This window comes from Loxodonta africana, chromosome 4, assembly GCF_030014295.1.
Source record: "Loxodonta africana isolate mLoxAfr1 chromosome 4, mLoxAfr1.hap2, whole genome shotgun sequence".
In the NCBI taxonomy this organism is placed as follows: domain Eukaryota; kingdom Metazoa; phylum Chordata; class Mammalia; order Proboscidea; family Elephantidae; genus Loxodonta; species Loxodonta africana.
In genome coordinates this window covers 6,905,791-6,923,771 of record NC_087345.1, presented here as the reverse complement: position 1 = coordinate 6,923,771, position 17,981 = coordinate 6,905,791, and the positions used below count along the sequence as shown (strand labels likewise).

The window sequence follows — 17,981 nt, the reverse complement described above, 5'->3', positions numbered from 1 at the left end:
CCCCTCCCCTCAGAGTGAACCCCTGCCCGGGTCCCCCGCCCCCTCCCCTCCCCTCAGAGTGAACCCCTGCCCGGGTCCCCCGCCCCCTCCCCTCCCCTCAGAGTGAACCCCTGCCCGGGTCCCCCGCCCCCTCCCTTCCCCTCAGGGTGAACCCCTGCCCGGGTCCCCCGCCCCCTCCCCCTCCCCCACCCTGAACCCCTGCCCGGGTCCCCCGCCCCCTCCCCCACCCTGAACCCCAGCCCGCGTCCCCCGCCCCCTCCCCCACCCTGAACCCCTGCCCGCGTCCCCCGCCCCCTCCCCCACCCTGAACCCCTGCCCGCGTCCCCCGCCCCCTCCCCTCAGACACAACTTCCGCCCGCCGCCCCCTCCCCTCAGGCGGGACTTCCGGCCGGCGCCCCCTCCCTCCGTCGCGTCGTCCGCAGCTCCCGCGGGAGCCGAGCCTGTGCGCGTGCCCTCGCCTTCTCCGCCCGGCTGCGGCTCAGCCTCGGGGCGTGCGGCTGCAGCGGCCTGGCAGGCGGACTCCTCCTCCTCGTCTCCGGCCTCGGCGAGACTGCGACGGCAAGATGGCGGCGCCCAGGCTGCCTCCGGCCCGGCTGTCCGGCGTCATGGTGCCCGCGCCCATCCAGGACCTGGAGGCCCTCCGCGCGCTGACCGCGCTCTTCAAGGAGCAGCGCAATCGGTAACGGCCGGGGCGGGCGGCGCGGGCCGGGAGCTCGCTGGGCCGCGGGGGCGGGCCGGGGGCGGAGGGGCCTGCGGGCCGGCGACCCCGCAGCCGGAGCCCGGCCTTGGCGGCGTCGGCTACTCGGTTCTCGCCGGGCGGAGGGGGAGTCGAGGCCTGCGAGGGCAGGGCCTCGGGTGGCACCTAGGCCGCTTGATTCCTAGCCTCACGTCATCGTCGGTGGCCCACGGTGCCCCGGGAGGCGGACGCAGTGCCACCCCCAGGCAGGTGCGAACCGGGGCGGAGGACGGGCGGGACCGTTAGCGAGCCGGGTGTGCCCGTTTTATGAAGCCAGCGCGTTTGTGGGCCCCTGTGGGCGCGGGGCGCTGCCCTGGGCCATGGCCGGGAGCCAGGCGGACAGGGCCCTGCGTCATACAGCATCTTCCCTGCCCGGGGCGGACGCTGCAGACGGGGTGGCCGAATGCCAGTCCCCAGGCAGTGGCTGTGGGACTGGCACTCCGTTCTCTGCGACTGCAGAGCCCGGCTTTGGCCTCCCCAGTAAAGGCGGTGTTTGGGGGAGCTTGGAAAAACGCCAGTCAGGGGAGGCCGGTCAATCCTGATTGTGACTGACAGGCGAGATGGGGAGGTGAAGAGAAGGTGTTTGCAGCCCGACAGACGGACGCGGACGTGGATCCTGGCTTTAACGCCTTACGGACTGTGTGTCAGTGGACAATTTATCCAAACTTAAATTTCTACATCTTCAAATGAGGGTATAATAGAGAACTTCGTTGTAGGATTGTAGGAGGAATGACTGAAATAAAGCCTGTGAAAATACAAAGTGTGTGTGTCACTCAGTCCTTGTTTGGTTTGTTCTAGTATTTTCAGGCTTCAATTTCTTCGTCTGTTTAATGGGAACAACGCTGAAGAATATCTCTCTCGTGGGATTTTTATAATGGGAATAACAATGAATATTTCTCTCGTGGGATTTTTTCGACTCATAGCGATCCCATAGAACAGCGTAGAACTGCCCCATAGGGTTGCTATGAGTCGGAGTAGACTGGAGGGCAGTGGGTTTGGTTAGGGTTTTTAACGTTGAACAGTATCTCCCTTGTGGAATTGTCGTAAGGACTAAATGAGTTTATGAGTTTTAAATCCTTAGAATGAGATAACATAAACACTAAGCTATAGGGTCGCTATGAGTTCGAATCGACTCGATGGCACTGGGTTTAAGGTAGTGTTTGCCCATGCGTTATTATTTAACACAGTTATTGATGATCCGCCATGTGCCAGGTATTGTGCTGGATGATGGAGCATAAAAATGAAAAGTCTTGACTCCCCCTGTACTGGGGAGCCAGCAGGTAATTGTAATACGATCACTGGGATATGTGCCAAGAGCAGAGGGCACATAGAAGGAACACCTAGACTTGGGTTGGTATAAATAACTGATAGAGGTTTTCCTATTTAAGCTACGCTGAGCACTTTGTCCTTCAAATCACAGTAGGAAGTGTGGAGCTTCTAAAAGGATGCTAAAAATATCTTTGACTTTTTGGGAGATGTATTAATTGAGATGACCCTACTGGGAGATGTTAATTGATTCAGCGATGGGTATATCTCTTCCGTGGTGGATTCTCCTTTCGGTCAATAAATAATTCAGGCATCAGCCATTTATTGAGCACTTACTTTGAAACAGGTTCTTTGCCAGGGGCTGAGGGCACAAAGATGAGGATGCCATTCCTGTTTGGCGCGTGCCATGGAAGTTGCATAAACAAATTGTAACGGAGGCCTGTACAAGCGGAGGTGGTAGCACAGAGGGAACATGGGGGTCTGTTGGGTAGATCCATGGGCCAGGAAGGGCACTGACTAGAAGGAACAGTGTACTGATTTTGCAGAACTGCTGAGAGGATGAAATGCGTAAGTGTAGATAAGGTGCCTGGTACAGAGTAGACATTTAACATCAGTTTCCTTTTTATAAGCTAAGCAATGCCCTCGAGTCGATTTTGACTATGAAGTAATATATAAGACTTTTCTGGACTTGGTCTGTTGTGAGGTGTTTATCAAGTGTTTGACATGATAAGATCGGCATATTAAATATCTTTCGTTGTTAGCGTGTTGAATGCATTAGAGAGGGTGAGGCTGGAGGCAGAGAGGACTTTAAGAAGTTGTTGCAGAAACCTAAGTGAAAGGAAAGTGCCTGGATTAGGACATTGTGGGGTCAAATAGAGGAGATTGAATGGACAGGATTCGCACCAGTTGGATTGTTGGAGGGGAGTAAGGAAATGGGGATGCTTCCCAGATTTGGTTTGAGTTCCTCTGGGGCATGTTCTTGCTTCCAGGCAGGGTTGGGAGAGCAGGAATGGTGAACTGATGCTCCGGTCTTGGGAAGGAGAGACAGACAGTTGTGTGGTGGTGCAGAGAACTGTTGAGAGGTTTAAATGACAGGCTTCTGGTGCTGGTTCTGCCGCTGTTTCTCAGCATGTCTTCGGACAAATCATTGGCTATTCCTAAGGGAGGCCTCGGGAGGTTTGGACCAGATCCCAGCTGCTCTGAGAGGCCTCCTCCAGTCCTGATACTCTGGGATTAGGTGCTTTTCCTTGTGGGGGTCTTCTCTTCCAGAAGCTCTCCTAGAGGGCCTAGTCCTATTGTCTAGTGTGAAAAGAATGCAGATGGACCTAGAGGGAGGATGGGGCGAGGTGCCAGGAGTTGAATGGGACACAAAGTGAAGCAAAACGAGGTCTCAGATTATCGAATAGACCACAGGAGACAGAGCAGAAACAGACTGAGGAAAGTAAACTAATCGGCTGAACAAAAAGTAATCTCTGATGAAATAATGTGTATTATTATTCTCTACAGATGTTTGATGCTACAAGATAAGCCTCTGACTGTGGTAGCAGGAATAATGGAGTAATAGAAAGAACAGTAACTTTGAAACTACAGATGTAGACCTGGATATGAACCCTGGCTTACTCTCTCTGGACTCACTGCTTCTCTTATTGAAAATGGGGGTGATGATACCCACTTTGCAAAATTATCATTAGGATCTGTGGTACTGTATATTTAGCAGAGAGTTTTATACATTGTAGTTGCTGTTTATTTAGCACTTGTTATTAAACAGTAACAGAACTGTAAGTGACCAAGAACCCGACTGTGCTTAAAGTGCTTATAGAAAGCAGTAGAAGGTACTTTAGGAGGATAACTCATTCTAATTTTTAGGGTTTCCAGGGAAAGGGTATGCACCAACCACTAGGGCCAAAGATGAAGAAATAGAAGATTTTTATCAACTGCTGCAATCTGAAATTGATTGAACATGCAATCAAGATCCATTGATAATTACTGGCAATTGGAATGCGAAAGTTGGAAACAAAGAAGAAGGATCAGTAGTTGGAAAATATAGCCTTGGTGATTGAAACAATGCCAGAGATCGAATGATAGAATTTTGCAAGACCAGTGACTACTTCATTGTAAATACATTTTTTCAGCACCACAAACGGTGACTATACACATGGACCTCGCCAGATGGAACACCCAAATCAAATTGACTACATCTGTGGAAAGAGATGATGGAAAAGCTCAATATCATCAGTCAGAACAAGGCCAGGTGCCGACTGTGGAACAGACCATCAATTGCTCATATGCAAGTTCAAGCTGAAACTGAAGAAAATCAGAGCAAGTCCATGAGAGCCAGGATATGACCTTGAGTATATTCCCACCTGAATTTAGAGACTATCTGAAGAATAGATTTGACGCATTGAACACTAGTGACCGCAGACCAGACGAGTTGTGGAATGACATCAAGGACATCATCTGTGAAGAAAGCAAGAGGTCATTGAAAAGACCTGAAAGAAAGAAAAGACGAAGATGGACGTCAGAGGAGACTCTGAAACTTGCTCTTGAGCATCGAGCAGCTAAAGCAAAAGGAAGAATTGATGAAGTAAAAGAACTGAACAGAAGATTTCAAAGGGCATCTTGAGAAGACAAAGTAAAGTATTATAACGACATGTGCAGAGAGCTGGAGATGGAAAACCAAAAGGGAAGAACACGCTCAGCGTTTCTCAAGCTGCAAGAACTGAAGAAAAAATTCAAGCCTCGAGTTGCAATAGTGAAGGATTCCGTGGGGAAAATATTAAAAGATGCAGGAACCATCAAAAGGAGATGGAGAAATACACAGAGTCATTATACCAAAAAGAATTAGTTGATATTCAACCATTTCAAGAGGTGGCATATGATCAGGAACTGATGGTACTGAAGGAAGAAGTCCAAGCTGCTCTGAAGGCATTGGTGGAAAACAAGGCTCCAGGAATTGATGGAATATCAATTGAGTTGTTTCAACAAACAGATGCAACACCGGACGTGCTCACTCATCCATGCCGAGAAATACGGAAGACAGCTTCTTGGCCAGCTGACTGGAAGAGATCCATATTTATGCCTATTCCCAAGAAAGGTGATTCAACCGAATGTGGAAATTATAGAACAATGCCATTAACATCAGGCGCAAGCAAAATTTTGCTAAAGATCGTTCAAAAACAGCTACAGCAGTATATCGACAGGGAAATGCCAGCAATTCAGGCCGGTTTCAGAAGAGGACGTGGAACCAGGGATATCATTGCCGATGTCAGATGGATCCTGGCTGAAAGCAGAGAATACCAGGAGGATGTTTACCTGTATTTTATTGACTATGGAAAGGCATTTGATTCTGTGGATCATAACAAACTATGGATAACGCTGGGAAGAATGGGAATTCCAGAACACTTGATTGTGCTCATGAGGAACCTTTACACAGATCAAGAGGCAGTTGTTCGGATGGAACAAGGGGATGTTGATTGGTTTAAAGTCAAGAAAGGTGTGTGTCAGGGTTGTATTCTTTCTTCATACTTATTCAGTCTGTATGCTGAGCAAATAATACGGGAAGGTGGACTGTATGAAGAAGAACAGGGCATCGGGATTGGAGGAAGATTCATTAACAACCTGCATTATGCAGATGACACAACCTTGCTTCCTGAAAGTGAAGAGGGCTTGAAGCACTTACTAATGAAGATCAAAGACCACAGCCTTCAGTATGGATTGCACCTCAACATAAAGAAAACAAAAATCCTCACAACTGGACCAATGAGCAACATTGTGATAAACGGAGAAAAGATCGAAGTTGTCAAGGATTTCATTTTACTTGGATCCACAATCAACAGCCATGGAAGCAGCAGTCAAGAAATCAAAAGAGGCATTGCATTGGGCAAATCTGCTGCAAAGGACCTCTTCAAAGTGTTGAAGAGCAAAGATGTCACCCTGAGGCCTAAGGTGCGCCTGACCCAAGGCATGGTATTTTTAATCACATCATACGCGTTTGGAAGCTGGACAATGAATAAGGAAGACCGAAGAAGAATTGACATCTTTGAATTGTGGTGTTGGTGAAGAATATTGAATATACCATGGACTGCCAAAAGAATGAACAGATCTGTCTTGGAAAAAGTGTGGCCAGAGTGCTCCTTAGAGGCAAGGATGGCGAGACTGCATCTTACATACTTCGGACATGTTGTCAGGAGGAATCAGTCCCTGGAGAAGGACATCATGCTTGGCAGAGTACAGGGTCAGCGGAAAAGAGGAAGACCCTCAACGAGGTGGATTGATACAGTGGCTGCAACAATGAGCTCAAGGGTAACAACGATTGTAAGGATGGCGCAGGACCGGGCAGTGTTTCGTTCTGCTGTGCATAGGGTTGCTATGAGTCAGAACCAACTCGACGGCACCTAACAACAACAACAACGGGAAAGGGATCCTAGCATCTCATTACAATTTTTAGCAACTCCAAGTGAGAGGAAATTCTTATATCCCTTAGTGAAAAAAACAAACAAACAAACCAAACCCAGTGCTGTCGGGTCAATTCTGACTCATAGTGACCCTGCAGGGCAGAGTAGAACTGCCCCATAGAGTTTCCGAGGAGTGCCTGGTGGATTTGAACTGCTGACCCTTTGGTTAGCAGCCATAGTACTTAATCACTGCGCCACCAGGGTTTCCATATCCCTTAGTAGTGGTTTTAAATTAATATGTCTGCAAATTTTTTGATACACCTAACTTCAAGAAAAAGAGCTTAATTCTCCTTTCCCCTCGAGCCTGGGCTGAATTTAGTGACTTGCTTCTAAAAAATGCAATATGGTTGAAGTGATAGTGTGACTTCCGAGACTAGGTCATAAAAGGCAGCTCCCTGTTTCTTCTCCCTTGGATCACTAGCTTTGAGGAAGCCAGCTGCCATATCTTGAGGATACTCAAGCAGCCAGATGGAAAGAGATCCATGTGGTGCGGAACTGAGGCCTCCAGCCAATAGCCATGTGACAAACCATCTTGGAAGTGGATCCACTCTGTCCCAGTGAAGACTTCAAATGACTCAGCCATGTGTGCAACATCATGGGAGACCCTAAGCTACAACATCCCTACAAAGGCCCTCCCAGGTCCTTGCCCCTCAGAACTGTGTGAAATAATAAATATATTAAACTGTTTTAAATTGCTAAGTTAGGGGTAATGTATCACACAGCAATAGATCACTGATGTACCAGTTTAAATTCTTTGTACTCAGGATTAAGTGCATGTTCTATAGCCCATTTCTTGAAGAATATCTTAAAAAAAAGAATATCTTAAAAAAAATATTTAAAAAATTGCTGATGGGTAAAGATTAGACAGGACTATAAAACAAAGATAATGCATTGAAGAATGTGCTTCTCAGTTGAATCAAATATAAAAGACCAAATGGGCAGCTTCTGTCCAGAAGCAGGACAAGAAGGGAGGAAGGGATAGGAACTGGACTAATGGACACAGGGAACCCAGGGTGGAAATGGGGAGCATGCTGTCACATTGTGGGGATTGCAGCTAATGTCACGAAACGATATGTGTATAAATTTTTGTATGGGAAATTAACTTGAGCCGGGAACTTTCACAATTAAAAAAATCTATGAAGAATAAAAAAAAAAGCTGATGGTAATAAAACATCAGTATTAAGACACCTCCCTAACTGCTTTTTGTCTGGGGAAGATAATTCCTGTTTTTCTCATGTATTTTAAATTTGTTCTATATCTTTTGTTTAATGTGGAGATCTGTGTTTTTCCATGCTTACTTAACAAATGATTTCTCTTGCTGTGCTGTCTTTGCATGTCATGTTAAATCCTTTTTGGAATAAGGTGATATATAAATTAAAAACTAAAATTGTAATCTTTTCCTAGGTTCGTCAGTGCTTTAGTTACTTTTGCATAAGGCATCAGTAAAGACTTCAGACCCAGTTAAAGTGTGGAGCCAAAGTAAGAATTGGTTGTTATACTGTATGCCTGTGTTGTTCATTAAGTATTGTTGAACAGCACAGATGTAGAATATTTCTATCATCGCAGATAGTTTTATTGGACAGCAGTGCTCTATAATTTATTCTTCTCTGTAGGGAAAGTTATGTACTGGGTCTTGAGAATTTATGAAATGTAATATTTGGATATTACTTTCTGTAAACTCTTTTCATACTTACGCAGGTACCTCATTGCTTCTCCATTTTGTAAGCTTCTTGAGTAAAGTGAGCATGTTGCTTTCACATACACATCTCTAGTATCTAGCATAGAGGCAATAGTAGGTGCTTAATAGATTTGTGTGGAATTGCTGCTCTTTGAATAGTTTGGGACTCCTTGTGCGTTCTTGATCTTTTGCTTTTATATTTATATAGACAATGAGTTTTTTAACTTTTGTCAGTATAGCTTATTTTTCCTCCATAATCTGTGTTTAGTCGGATTGTTTTTCTATTTACCTTCTTTGAGTTTTGTACATCCTATTTGATAGTGCAGCCTACTTTCCTCCATATTCTGAACCCCTTTACCTTGTATGCTGTTTTTTCTAAAGCACTTAGCACATTCTAAAATAGTATATAATTTAATTATTTATAGTAGCTTCTTATTGTTTGTCTCCCTGTAGAGTGGAAGGTCTCTGAGAGCAGAGATGTTTGGCTACTTTGTAATTAACCTGTTTGGATAGTGCTGCTTCAATTTGTGGCTTGATATCTTTCATCAGGGAAATTGTCAGTTGGTATTTCTTCAAATATCATTTCTGCCCCATTTTGTCCTTTCCTTCTGGGACTCCAGTTAACACATATGTTTGGCTTTTTTCTGTGTTTTCAGTACAACTCATAGGCCCTTTTCTGTATTATCTATTATTTTTCTTCTCCAAGCTTTTGTTTGGAAATTTTCTACTAACCTGCCTTCTGGTTTTCTAATCTTCTTTTCTGCATTTCTAATCTCCTGCCACTGTTGTGTTCTTAGTTTTGGTTATTGCATTTTTCAGTTTTAGAATTTTTACTTCAGTCTTTTTTCATAGATGCCAGTGTTCTGGTGAAATTCATTTTGTCATCTGTCTTTTTAAGCACACTAATGACGGTTATTTTAAAGAATGTGCCTGGTAACTCCAGTATCTGGATCACCTGTGGATCTGTTTCTGTTGTCTGTTTTTGTCTTGTGTTTAGACATTTGGTCCTTTCCTTCTTACTGAGTGCTGAATATTGTGTGTGAAAAATTGAGGACATTCTGGGTCTCTTTCTTTTGCAAAATATTTGCAAGCTTACAACCAAAATCAACCCCCGAAGTTTATCTAATACCAAAACAGTTCAATGTGAAAAGGAGAACTCTTTCAATAAACAGTGTGGAACAACGTCATATGTAGTTGGAGTAAAGTGAGCCTGACTCACACATTAAACACAATTTACAAAAATATTTCAAGATGAAAACTGGATGAATGGACATGGAGAACCCAGGGTGGAAAGGGAAAGGGGGAGAGTGCTGACATGTTGCAGGGATTGCAACCAATGTCACAAAACAGTTTGTGTATAAATTTTTGAATGGAAAACAAATTGCCCTAAAAACTTTCACCTAAAATACAATTAAAAAAAAAAAAATCAAGATGGATTATAGACCTAAACATAAAAGCTAAATCTATCCAGTGTTTAAGAGAAAACATGGGAAGATATCTTTGTGACCTTGGGTGTAGGCAAACATTTCTTTTCCAGGACACAGACAACATGAACCTTGCAAGAAAAAATTGGTAACATTAGACCTTATCAAAATTAGAAATGTCTGCCCATCAAAAGATGCTGTTATGAAAACGAGCTCACTTATCTCCTCACTTTCCACATTTAGGCTGCTTCCTGACCCCTGCCACCTTCTCTGCAGACTGAGAGAAGGTATTTGCAACATACGTATCTGACAGAGGATTTGTTTCAGAACATGTAAAGTACTCCTACAACTCAATTAAAAAAGACAACCCAATTAAAGTGGACAAAAACTTCTCTACCTCACAGAGAAAAATCCATAAATGGCCAGTAAACACAAGTGCTGAGTATTATTAGTTGTTCAGGAAATGCAGATTAAAGCCACAGCACCACTGCATACCCATTAGAATGCTTAAAATTAAAATGACAGACAGCACCAAATTTTGGCAAAGCTGTGGAATTACTGGAGCTCTCATACTGTATTGGTGGGAGTGTAAAGGGTATACAGCTGCTTTGGGAAGATTTTGGCAGTGTTCTATAAAGTTGAACTTACACCCATCACCCTAGGTATTTATCCAGGATAAGCAAAACCAGATATCCACAACAGACTTGTACAGGACTGCTCACAGCAGTTTTGTTCATAACAGCCAAATTTTGGAAGCAACTCGTATGACTCAGTGGGAGAATGGATAAAACTACTCAGGAGTTAAAATGAACAAACCATTGTTAAACACAGTGACATGGATGAATCTCAAAACACATACTGGATTAAAGAAGCCAGACATAAAGAGTACATACTGATACAACTATTATTGGTCTCTTCCTGTCTGGAGCAAAGGACAGTGAAGGAAACCAAAGATTCAAGGGAGAAATCAGTCCACGGGACTAATGGCCCACACAAACCACAGCCTCTTCTAGCCTGAGACCAGAACTAGATGGTGCCTGGCTACCACTACCGACCATTCTGACCAGGGATACAATAGAAGGTCCCAGTTAGAGTGGGAGAAAAATGTAGAGCAAGGCTCAGATTCATAAAAAAGACCAGGCTTACTGGTTTACGCCAAGAAATTTGGAAGGCAGCTTCCCTGGCCAACCGACTGGAAGAGATGCGTATTTGTGCATTTTCTGAAGAAAGGTGATCCAACAGAATGTGGACACTGCCGAACGATATTATCAGCATCATACGCAAGTAAAACTTGGCTGAAGATCATTGAAAAACAGTTGCAGCAGTACATCAACAGGGAACTGCCAGAAGTTCAAGCTGGGGGAGTGCGTTTGTTGCAACTCATTGTACTTCAACATTTAAGATCTGCATTTCATTGTATGAAAAGGCTACCTCCTTCTACTGCATGCAGGTTATTACACACACCTTGTACCTCCTAAACCTCAGCCAGTACGGTTGAAGAACTCTGAAGAAATTGTACTGGCCTTTTCGGCTCATTATTTAAGCAGAAACTGGTGAAACAATATTTATAAATTATAAAATTTTCTGTAAGGAAAGATCAGATATTCTTTAACGTTACGAGTGTGCTGCATGCTGAGTGTTGCTTCACATTTTGGTCTTTGCCAGACAGCGCTCTCTGTCTTTCCAGAGCCTGGCTGAGGTCATTGACTGTGAGTGGATGAATTCCTGAGACAGACTGTAGGAAAAAGAGAAATAATCTTGGAAGAAAGAGGGACACAAGTGGAAGATGTGGCTTAGGAAATGTCAGTTCATTTTCCACTGAAGATTGCAGTTGAATGGTGCTTTTGGGATCTCGCACTGCAGGGTGGCCGGACTAGCTTACCATCTTATCTGGCTTGGGACCTGAGATCTTCTAAATTGGAGGGGAAATTTACTTCAGCTTTTCATACTTTCATGACCTCAGAATAACACAGGGCTCCTTGTGGGTCTCTTTTTCAGAGGGACTGAATTTTTTTTTTTCTTTTTTTAACAATTTGTGTTTTGGGGGCGTCTTCCTCCACCACCAGCTCACAAGTTCATGCACATGGCTGTTGGTAGGAGGCTTTAGTTCCTCACCACATGGACACAGCCTAGAGTTGCCAGGTTGGGAAGCACAAATTTGGCAGGTGGGTCACTGAGGGTGACTCCAAAAGGGGCCACTCTTCGTCTCTTTGAGCCTTTAGTTTGCTGGCTCACCTTGAGTGGGAAATTTGTTACATTTTCCCGTCCTAGACTCTTTCCTTCCTGTATAGGGAGGTTCTGCATTTTCCTTCTGGCGGCCTGTCGACCTTGCTCTCTGTGCCAGTCTGTTACAAGTCAAATTCCAAGGTCAGGGGTGGCCAACAAAAGCATGTCTTACACACAGACAGTGCACTTTACTCACGTACATAGAGGAGAGAGAGCAAGGTCAGCTTCAGCTCTGGGCGCCGGTCCCCCATGGCCAGCAGGTCATGCTCCACAGCTATTGGAGGGCTGGTGTTCTGCACGTACCCTTCTCGTGCCACAGGTGAGGGACTTTGCCTCCCTGCTGGGAGAAGATGCAGAAGTGGGGCTGGCCAGGTGCCATATGCAGCACACTCTTAGCTAAGTGTTTCCTGGGAATGTTGACATGCTCAGGGCAAGAAGGGAAGGGGTGTGCTGATAGGCTGCAAGCTGCTGTGAGATGTGTTTTTGGTCATGATGCCCTGGACAAGGGAGCCAGTCCACACTCATCCTGTGCAAGAAGCTAGGCTGACACGTCAGGTCCTAAGCACAAGGCTCATTTGTGGGTCACAGGGAAAGGTAGCAGGCTGAGCCCGACTTTCTGGCGTGCCAAAAGACAGAGAAGCAAAGTGACTCCATCGTCCGTTGTCCGTTTTGGACAGTGAGCTGCTTATCTCTAGCACGGTGCGTTACTGATGGATGTCCCTTCTGTATAGTGTTCGGGGGCTGAGTCCTTGCTTGACTCCCTTCAGAGACTGTAGTGCATTTACTGTGCACCTAGTCTGATTAGGAAGGTCAGCCTTCCCCATGAAGCCTCCCAGGTAAGCCTCGGTCAGGCCTGAAAACTCACACACAGGTTTTTATCCAGGAGCTGGACTCCCCAACTCCTGCATCTCTGCATCTTGAACCTAGTCTAAAACGGGACCTTTTGTTGGTGACTTAACGTCATAATGACCTTGGGGATAGTGCATATCTGGTCACTAAGCTGCCCACATCTGGCCTCTGTGACGCTCTCTTGGCTTCCTCCTGATGTTGAAGGCGCACGGTTTTATATGCAGCTTCTACACAATGCTGCATTGGTTGCAGTTCTTCTTTCGCATGCAGGGGAATCAGGTCTTAGTGCTGGGTTTCACATAGTGGCTCTGGTCTCCACAAAGTATGGGAAGCTTCTGGCCCCCGACATCCTGCCAGAATGGAATTGCAAGCTGCCCCTGTCCATTCTCAATATATTGGACTCTTCTGCTTCAGACCTGATTATAGCTGAGCGTTTCTGTTCAGTTTCTGGTGTATGGAGATACCTTGTTTTTGGTTGGGTTAGGTATTTCTAATTTTTTTCACAAAAACATTTTATTGGTCATTGCATTGTTTGGAATGGAGAGGAGATGTTTGAAGTGTGACCTCCTCCCTCACTACACTTTTCATTTCGTGATGAAATTGTCTTTTACATGTCTCTCTCCCTACTGCTTTCTTGAGGTGGGACTGTCTTCGTGGTATCTTCCTAGCACTGTGCTTGGGCCAAATGTTGAACTGAGTATAAGAATGAAGAGCCAATGGCTGTAGTGAGAATATCACTTGTTAGTGCTGACAGAGAGCCAGTTAGTAGTAATTGCTTCCAAAGCTATTAAATCGGCCTAATTATTATGTTACCACCTATTTTGAAAGCCTATTCTGACCTTCTAGGTGCTTTTCCCTTATATTCCTTAAGTACTACATGTTTAACTCTTTCAGAGAACTTCACAGACTATGGTTGGTATTTTCTTACCTATTAGTCCCACTAGAATGGGACCAGCCTGAGAGCGGCATTCTTCTTAGTGATCTCTGTATTCTCAATACCTAGCTTAAGACCTAACACACAGTGAACACTCAGTACCACATTTCCTTGAATATTGATTTTCTTGAGTCATTAGGTATAAAATGAGAGCAAAGAAGAAAGACTCAGGTACAGAAAAGAGTATTCCAAATGGCTGTGATTTCAAGGGCTAAAAAATGATTTCGTACTCCTAAGTGCTTGTATAAGTATGTTGACTGACCTTCGTAAAGAAAGTGAACAGATTAGACAAGAGGTCAGCGTACTGCAGAATTAAAAAATAAACTTACCCATCTGTGTATACACACATATGCGTAGGTTTTCCCAAGCATTACTAAGCCTCTGGCCCGCAGAAGTGTCTTTGGCTACACCAAGAGGGGGGGAAGAAAAAGAAACATGGCAAAACCCCACATGAGTCGTCAGCTTCATTAAGAATACCATATGACATCTTGACTCAACTGTGATTCAGCTCAGTTGTGTTGAGAGAGCACCAATTAAGTTATACTATAAAAATAACTTTTTAGGGTGTGATGACAGTTTCCTTTATTTTTACCTATGCCCTGAGCTGGAAGACCACATGGAACTCTTTGGTAAGGTGTCCTGACTCAGCGTCAAAATAGAGAAGTGGTCAGTGTGGAGCCACACCTCACATTCAGTTATCTTAAATGGATGAAGTAGACAGGAAAAAGTTTGAGCCAGCAAATCAAAATAAATAAATTTAGACTTGTGACCAGCTCACTCATTCTTCCAGTCTTTTGTAGTGGTCTCTGGACTCAGGGGCTTGATCGCCACACCAGGGGCAAGGGCCTTTGCTCAAAGTCAAAGGAACTCTGGGATTAACACTAAGGCTGAGCCAACCTCTCTTGGGCTGCAGGCAGAGAAGTGGTGTTCAATTTGAAAGAGTGATTTGTAGATGCTGAACATAATAAATGTCACTGAACTGTACATGTGAAGGTTGTAGAAATGGCACAATAAAAGTTACTTAGGAGCAAGTCGTTCAGTCATTACAGTATACATGGAGGAGTCTTATATGTATAGTGCTGGAGCCCTGGTGGTACAGTGGTGAAGCATTTGGCTGCTAACCGTAAGGTCGGTGGTTTGAACCCACCAGGGGAGCCATGGGGGAAAGATGTGGCAGTCTGCTTCTGTAAAGATTACAGCATTGTAAACCGTATGGGGCAGTTCTGCTCTGTCGTGTAGGATTGCTGTGAGTTGGAATAGACTCAGTAGTAACTTTTTTTTGTGTGCCAGAACAGTTCCAGCCCATACTGAGCACAATTTAAATGTTAGCTGCTATCATCGTTTCCATCATCGAGAAAATTACACACTTTATCGAAAGGCATCAGCAAAGACTTAAGGGGGGAAGATAAACCATTACATGATAGGGAAACTGAATACCATAAAGGCATCAGTTCTCCCCAAATTGATCTGTAGATTCAGTTCATTCTCAGAAGGGTTTTTACTAGGACATCACAAGCTGACTCTAACTTATATGGGAGACTCTGAGTTTTCTCTCGTTCTCTGGACTCTCGTTCCTCTCAGGCTTTGTACAAAACCTTTCTGAATCCCCAACTCTTAATCCTTCCCATGTTCTCCCAACAAAGCTCCCTGTATCTTTAACTTCCCTAAATGCTCTTTTCAGTCTCTTGGTCTAAGTGAAAGACAGCTCACTCCACAGGAGAAAGATGTGGCAGTCTGTCTCCATAAAGATTTACAGCCTTGGAGACCCTGTGGGGCAGTTCTGTTCTGTCCTATAGGGACTCTGTGAGTTGGAATCAACTCAGTGGCAGTGGGTTTTCTGAGTTCATGCCTTTGGCAGTAGGAGCTCTTAAAAGTGGGAGCCTGTTTTCTCTCCTATATTATTCTGCCTCTTGGATTGAAGGTGTTGTAGGCATTGGTCTTGATTGTCATTGCTGCTTTCAGATCTTTTTCTTCTATAAACCCCTTCAATTTTTAATCTCGTGCTATCAGACTGTAACACCTATTTCATCACTTTTGTAGTTAAAAAAAATCTGCGGGTCATTCCACCTCATTCCTTGAAGAGTTTTGCCCAAGTTTATTGTTGTTCTACATTCCTTCTCATGTCTTGTTAGGTGCTGTGGAGTTGATTCCAACTCACAGCAACCCTGTAGGACAGAGTAGAGCTGCCCCGTAGGGTTACTAGACTGTGATCTTTATGGGAGCAGATAGCCAGGTTTTTTCTCCTGTGGAGAGGCTGGTGGGTTCAAACCACTGACCTTTCAGTTAACAGTCAAGCTCTTAACTAGTGGGCCTCCAGGTCTCCTTTTTGCTCTCTTCTTGTTAGGTGCCATTGAATCAGTTCCAATTCGTAAGTGGCTCCGTGTACAACAGAAGGAAACACTGCCTGGTACTGTGCCATCCTTACAGTCATTGCTGTGTTTGAGCCCATTGTTGCAGCCACTGTGTCAGTCCATGTCCTTGAGGGTCTTCCTCTTTTTATCGACTCTCTGCTTCACCAAGCATGATGCCTTTCTCCAGGGACCGGTTCCTCCTGAAAACATGTTTAAAGTATATGAGAAGTCTCGCCATCCTCACTTCTAAGGAACATTCTGGCTTTGCTTCTTTCAGGATGGATTTGTTTGTTCCTCTGGCAGTCCACGGTGTATTCTGTATTCTTTGCCATCACTGTAACTCAAAGGCAACAATTCTTTAGTCTTCCTTATTCGTTGTCCATCATTCACATGCATATGAAGCGATTGAACATACATACCATGACTTGGGTCAGGTGCACCTTAGCCCTGAAAGTGACATTTTTGCTTTTTAACACCTGAAAGAGGTCTTTTGCAGCAGATTTGCCCAACGCAATATGTCGTTTGATTTCTTGACTGCAGCTTCTAGGGCGTTGATTGTGAATCCAACTAAAATGCAATCCTTGACAGCTTCAGTCTTTTCTCTGTTTATCATGATGTTGTTTCATTGGCCCAGCTGTGAGGATTTGTGTTTTCTTTCTGTTGAGTTGTAGTCCATAGTGAAGGCTGTATTCTTCGATCTTCATCAGTAAGTGCTTCAAGCCCTCTGTTTTCAGCAAATTGCAGACTGTTAGAGAGTTTTCCTCTAATTCTGATGCCCCGTTCTTCGTATAGTCCAGCTTCTGGGACTATTTGCTCAGCGTACAGATGTAAAGGTGTGGTGGAAGGGAACAACCCTGACGCTCGCCTTTCCTGACTTTAACCACGCCGTGGCCCCTTGTTCGGTTTCCGTGACGGCCTCTTGGCCTGTGTGCAGGTTCCTCGTCAGCACAGTTAAGTGTCCTGGAATTCCCACTCTTTGGAGCGTTACCCATGATTCGATCTGGATCCTGTCGTAGTTCTTGTCGCGTCAGTATTTACATAGATTATCCTTGCCACTGGATTCTTTTGTCCTTGCTACTGCCGCTGTATTCAAGAATGGTCTCCTAACTGGTTTCATGTTTTCTCTTTCTCCTCTTATGATCAGTTCTTTACAAACCACTCCTCTACTCCAAGCCCACCAGTGGGTTCACATTAGGATAAAAGCTAAAGTCCTTTCCGTGGCCCATGGAGTCCCATGTACTTTGGCTCCATCTTGCCTCTGACTCACATGACTCTGCCCATCACCCATTGGGTGATAATCCAGGCTAGGCCCCTTCCTTGCTCTAGGACAGGCCAGGTCTGCCTTTGTCTCCCATCCAGATTCTTCTCCCAGCTGGGCACATAGTCTGTTCCTTTGCCTTCTTCAATTCTTTGTTCAGGTATTACTTTTTGGTAAGATTTCTTTGTAGTTTACTCTTTCCCCTCCCCTAATTCCTGGCGGCCACTCTGCTTTCTGTGCCTGTAGTTTTCCATTTTTCAGGATGTCGTATAAATAGAATTATACAACGGATAACCTTTTGAGTCTGGCTTCTTTCACTTCTTATAATGCATTTGAGGTTCACCTGAATTGTGTGTGTCAGTAGTTCGTTCTGTGTTGCTGAGTGGTATTCCGCTGTATTCATCAGCTGAAGGACATTTGTTGCCAGTATTTGGTGATTATGAATAAAATCACTGTAAATATTCATGTATAAGTTCGTGGCCACCTTGAAGTGGCAGGATAAATGTACGCCCCACATTTGGTTTGGACGTTGAGACTAACGATGCCACAGACACACACGCTCACGCACACACAGGTGCGCACGCACACACGGGTTCGCACACACTCGGGAAAGAAAGGTTTATTACTTACATAATGAGGCTTTTCCTGGGAGTACAGGGCAGGGTCCCAAGCTGGTCTGAAATGGCCTCAGAGAGCAAGGAAAGGAGACTGGCTTAGAGCTTTTATTGTGGTTAGGGGCTGGGGTGAGGGTTGCCATGGGAAGGGGCTTGTGTGGTGTGAATCTTTTGCCTGTGTCAAAGGAGGG

At 44.9% G+C, this 17,981-nt stretch overlaps 1 protein-coding gene across 2 annotated transcripts in view; it reads left to right on the top strand.

The window, feature by feature from the left end:
• The first annotated feature begins 531 nt into the window (after positions 1–531).
• The window catches only part of ATXN10 (ataxin 10), a 211,495-nt gene continuing 194,045 nt past the window's right edge, over positions 532–17,981 (top strand). Inside the window, exon 1 of one of the 2 annotated variants that reach the window (XM_064283377.1) lies at positions 532–679. In XM_064283377.1, the coding sequence (XP_064139447.1) occupies positions 564–679 (116 nt within the window). In that variant the 5' untranslated portion in view covers positions 532–563. The remainder of the gene's footprint in view (positions 680–17,981) is intronic. The other variant, XM_064283376.1, reaches the window with a different exon arrangement.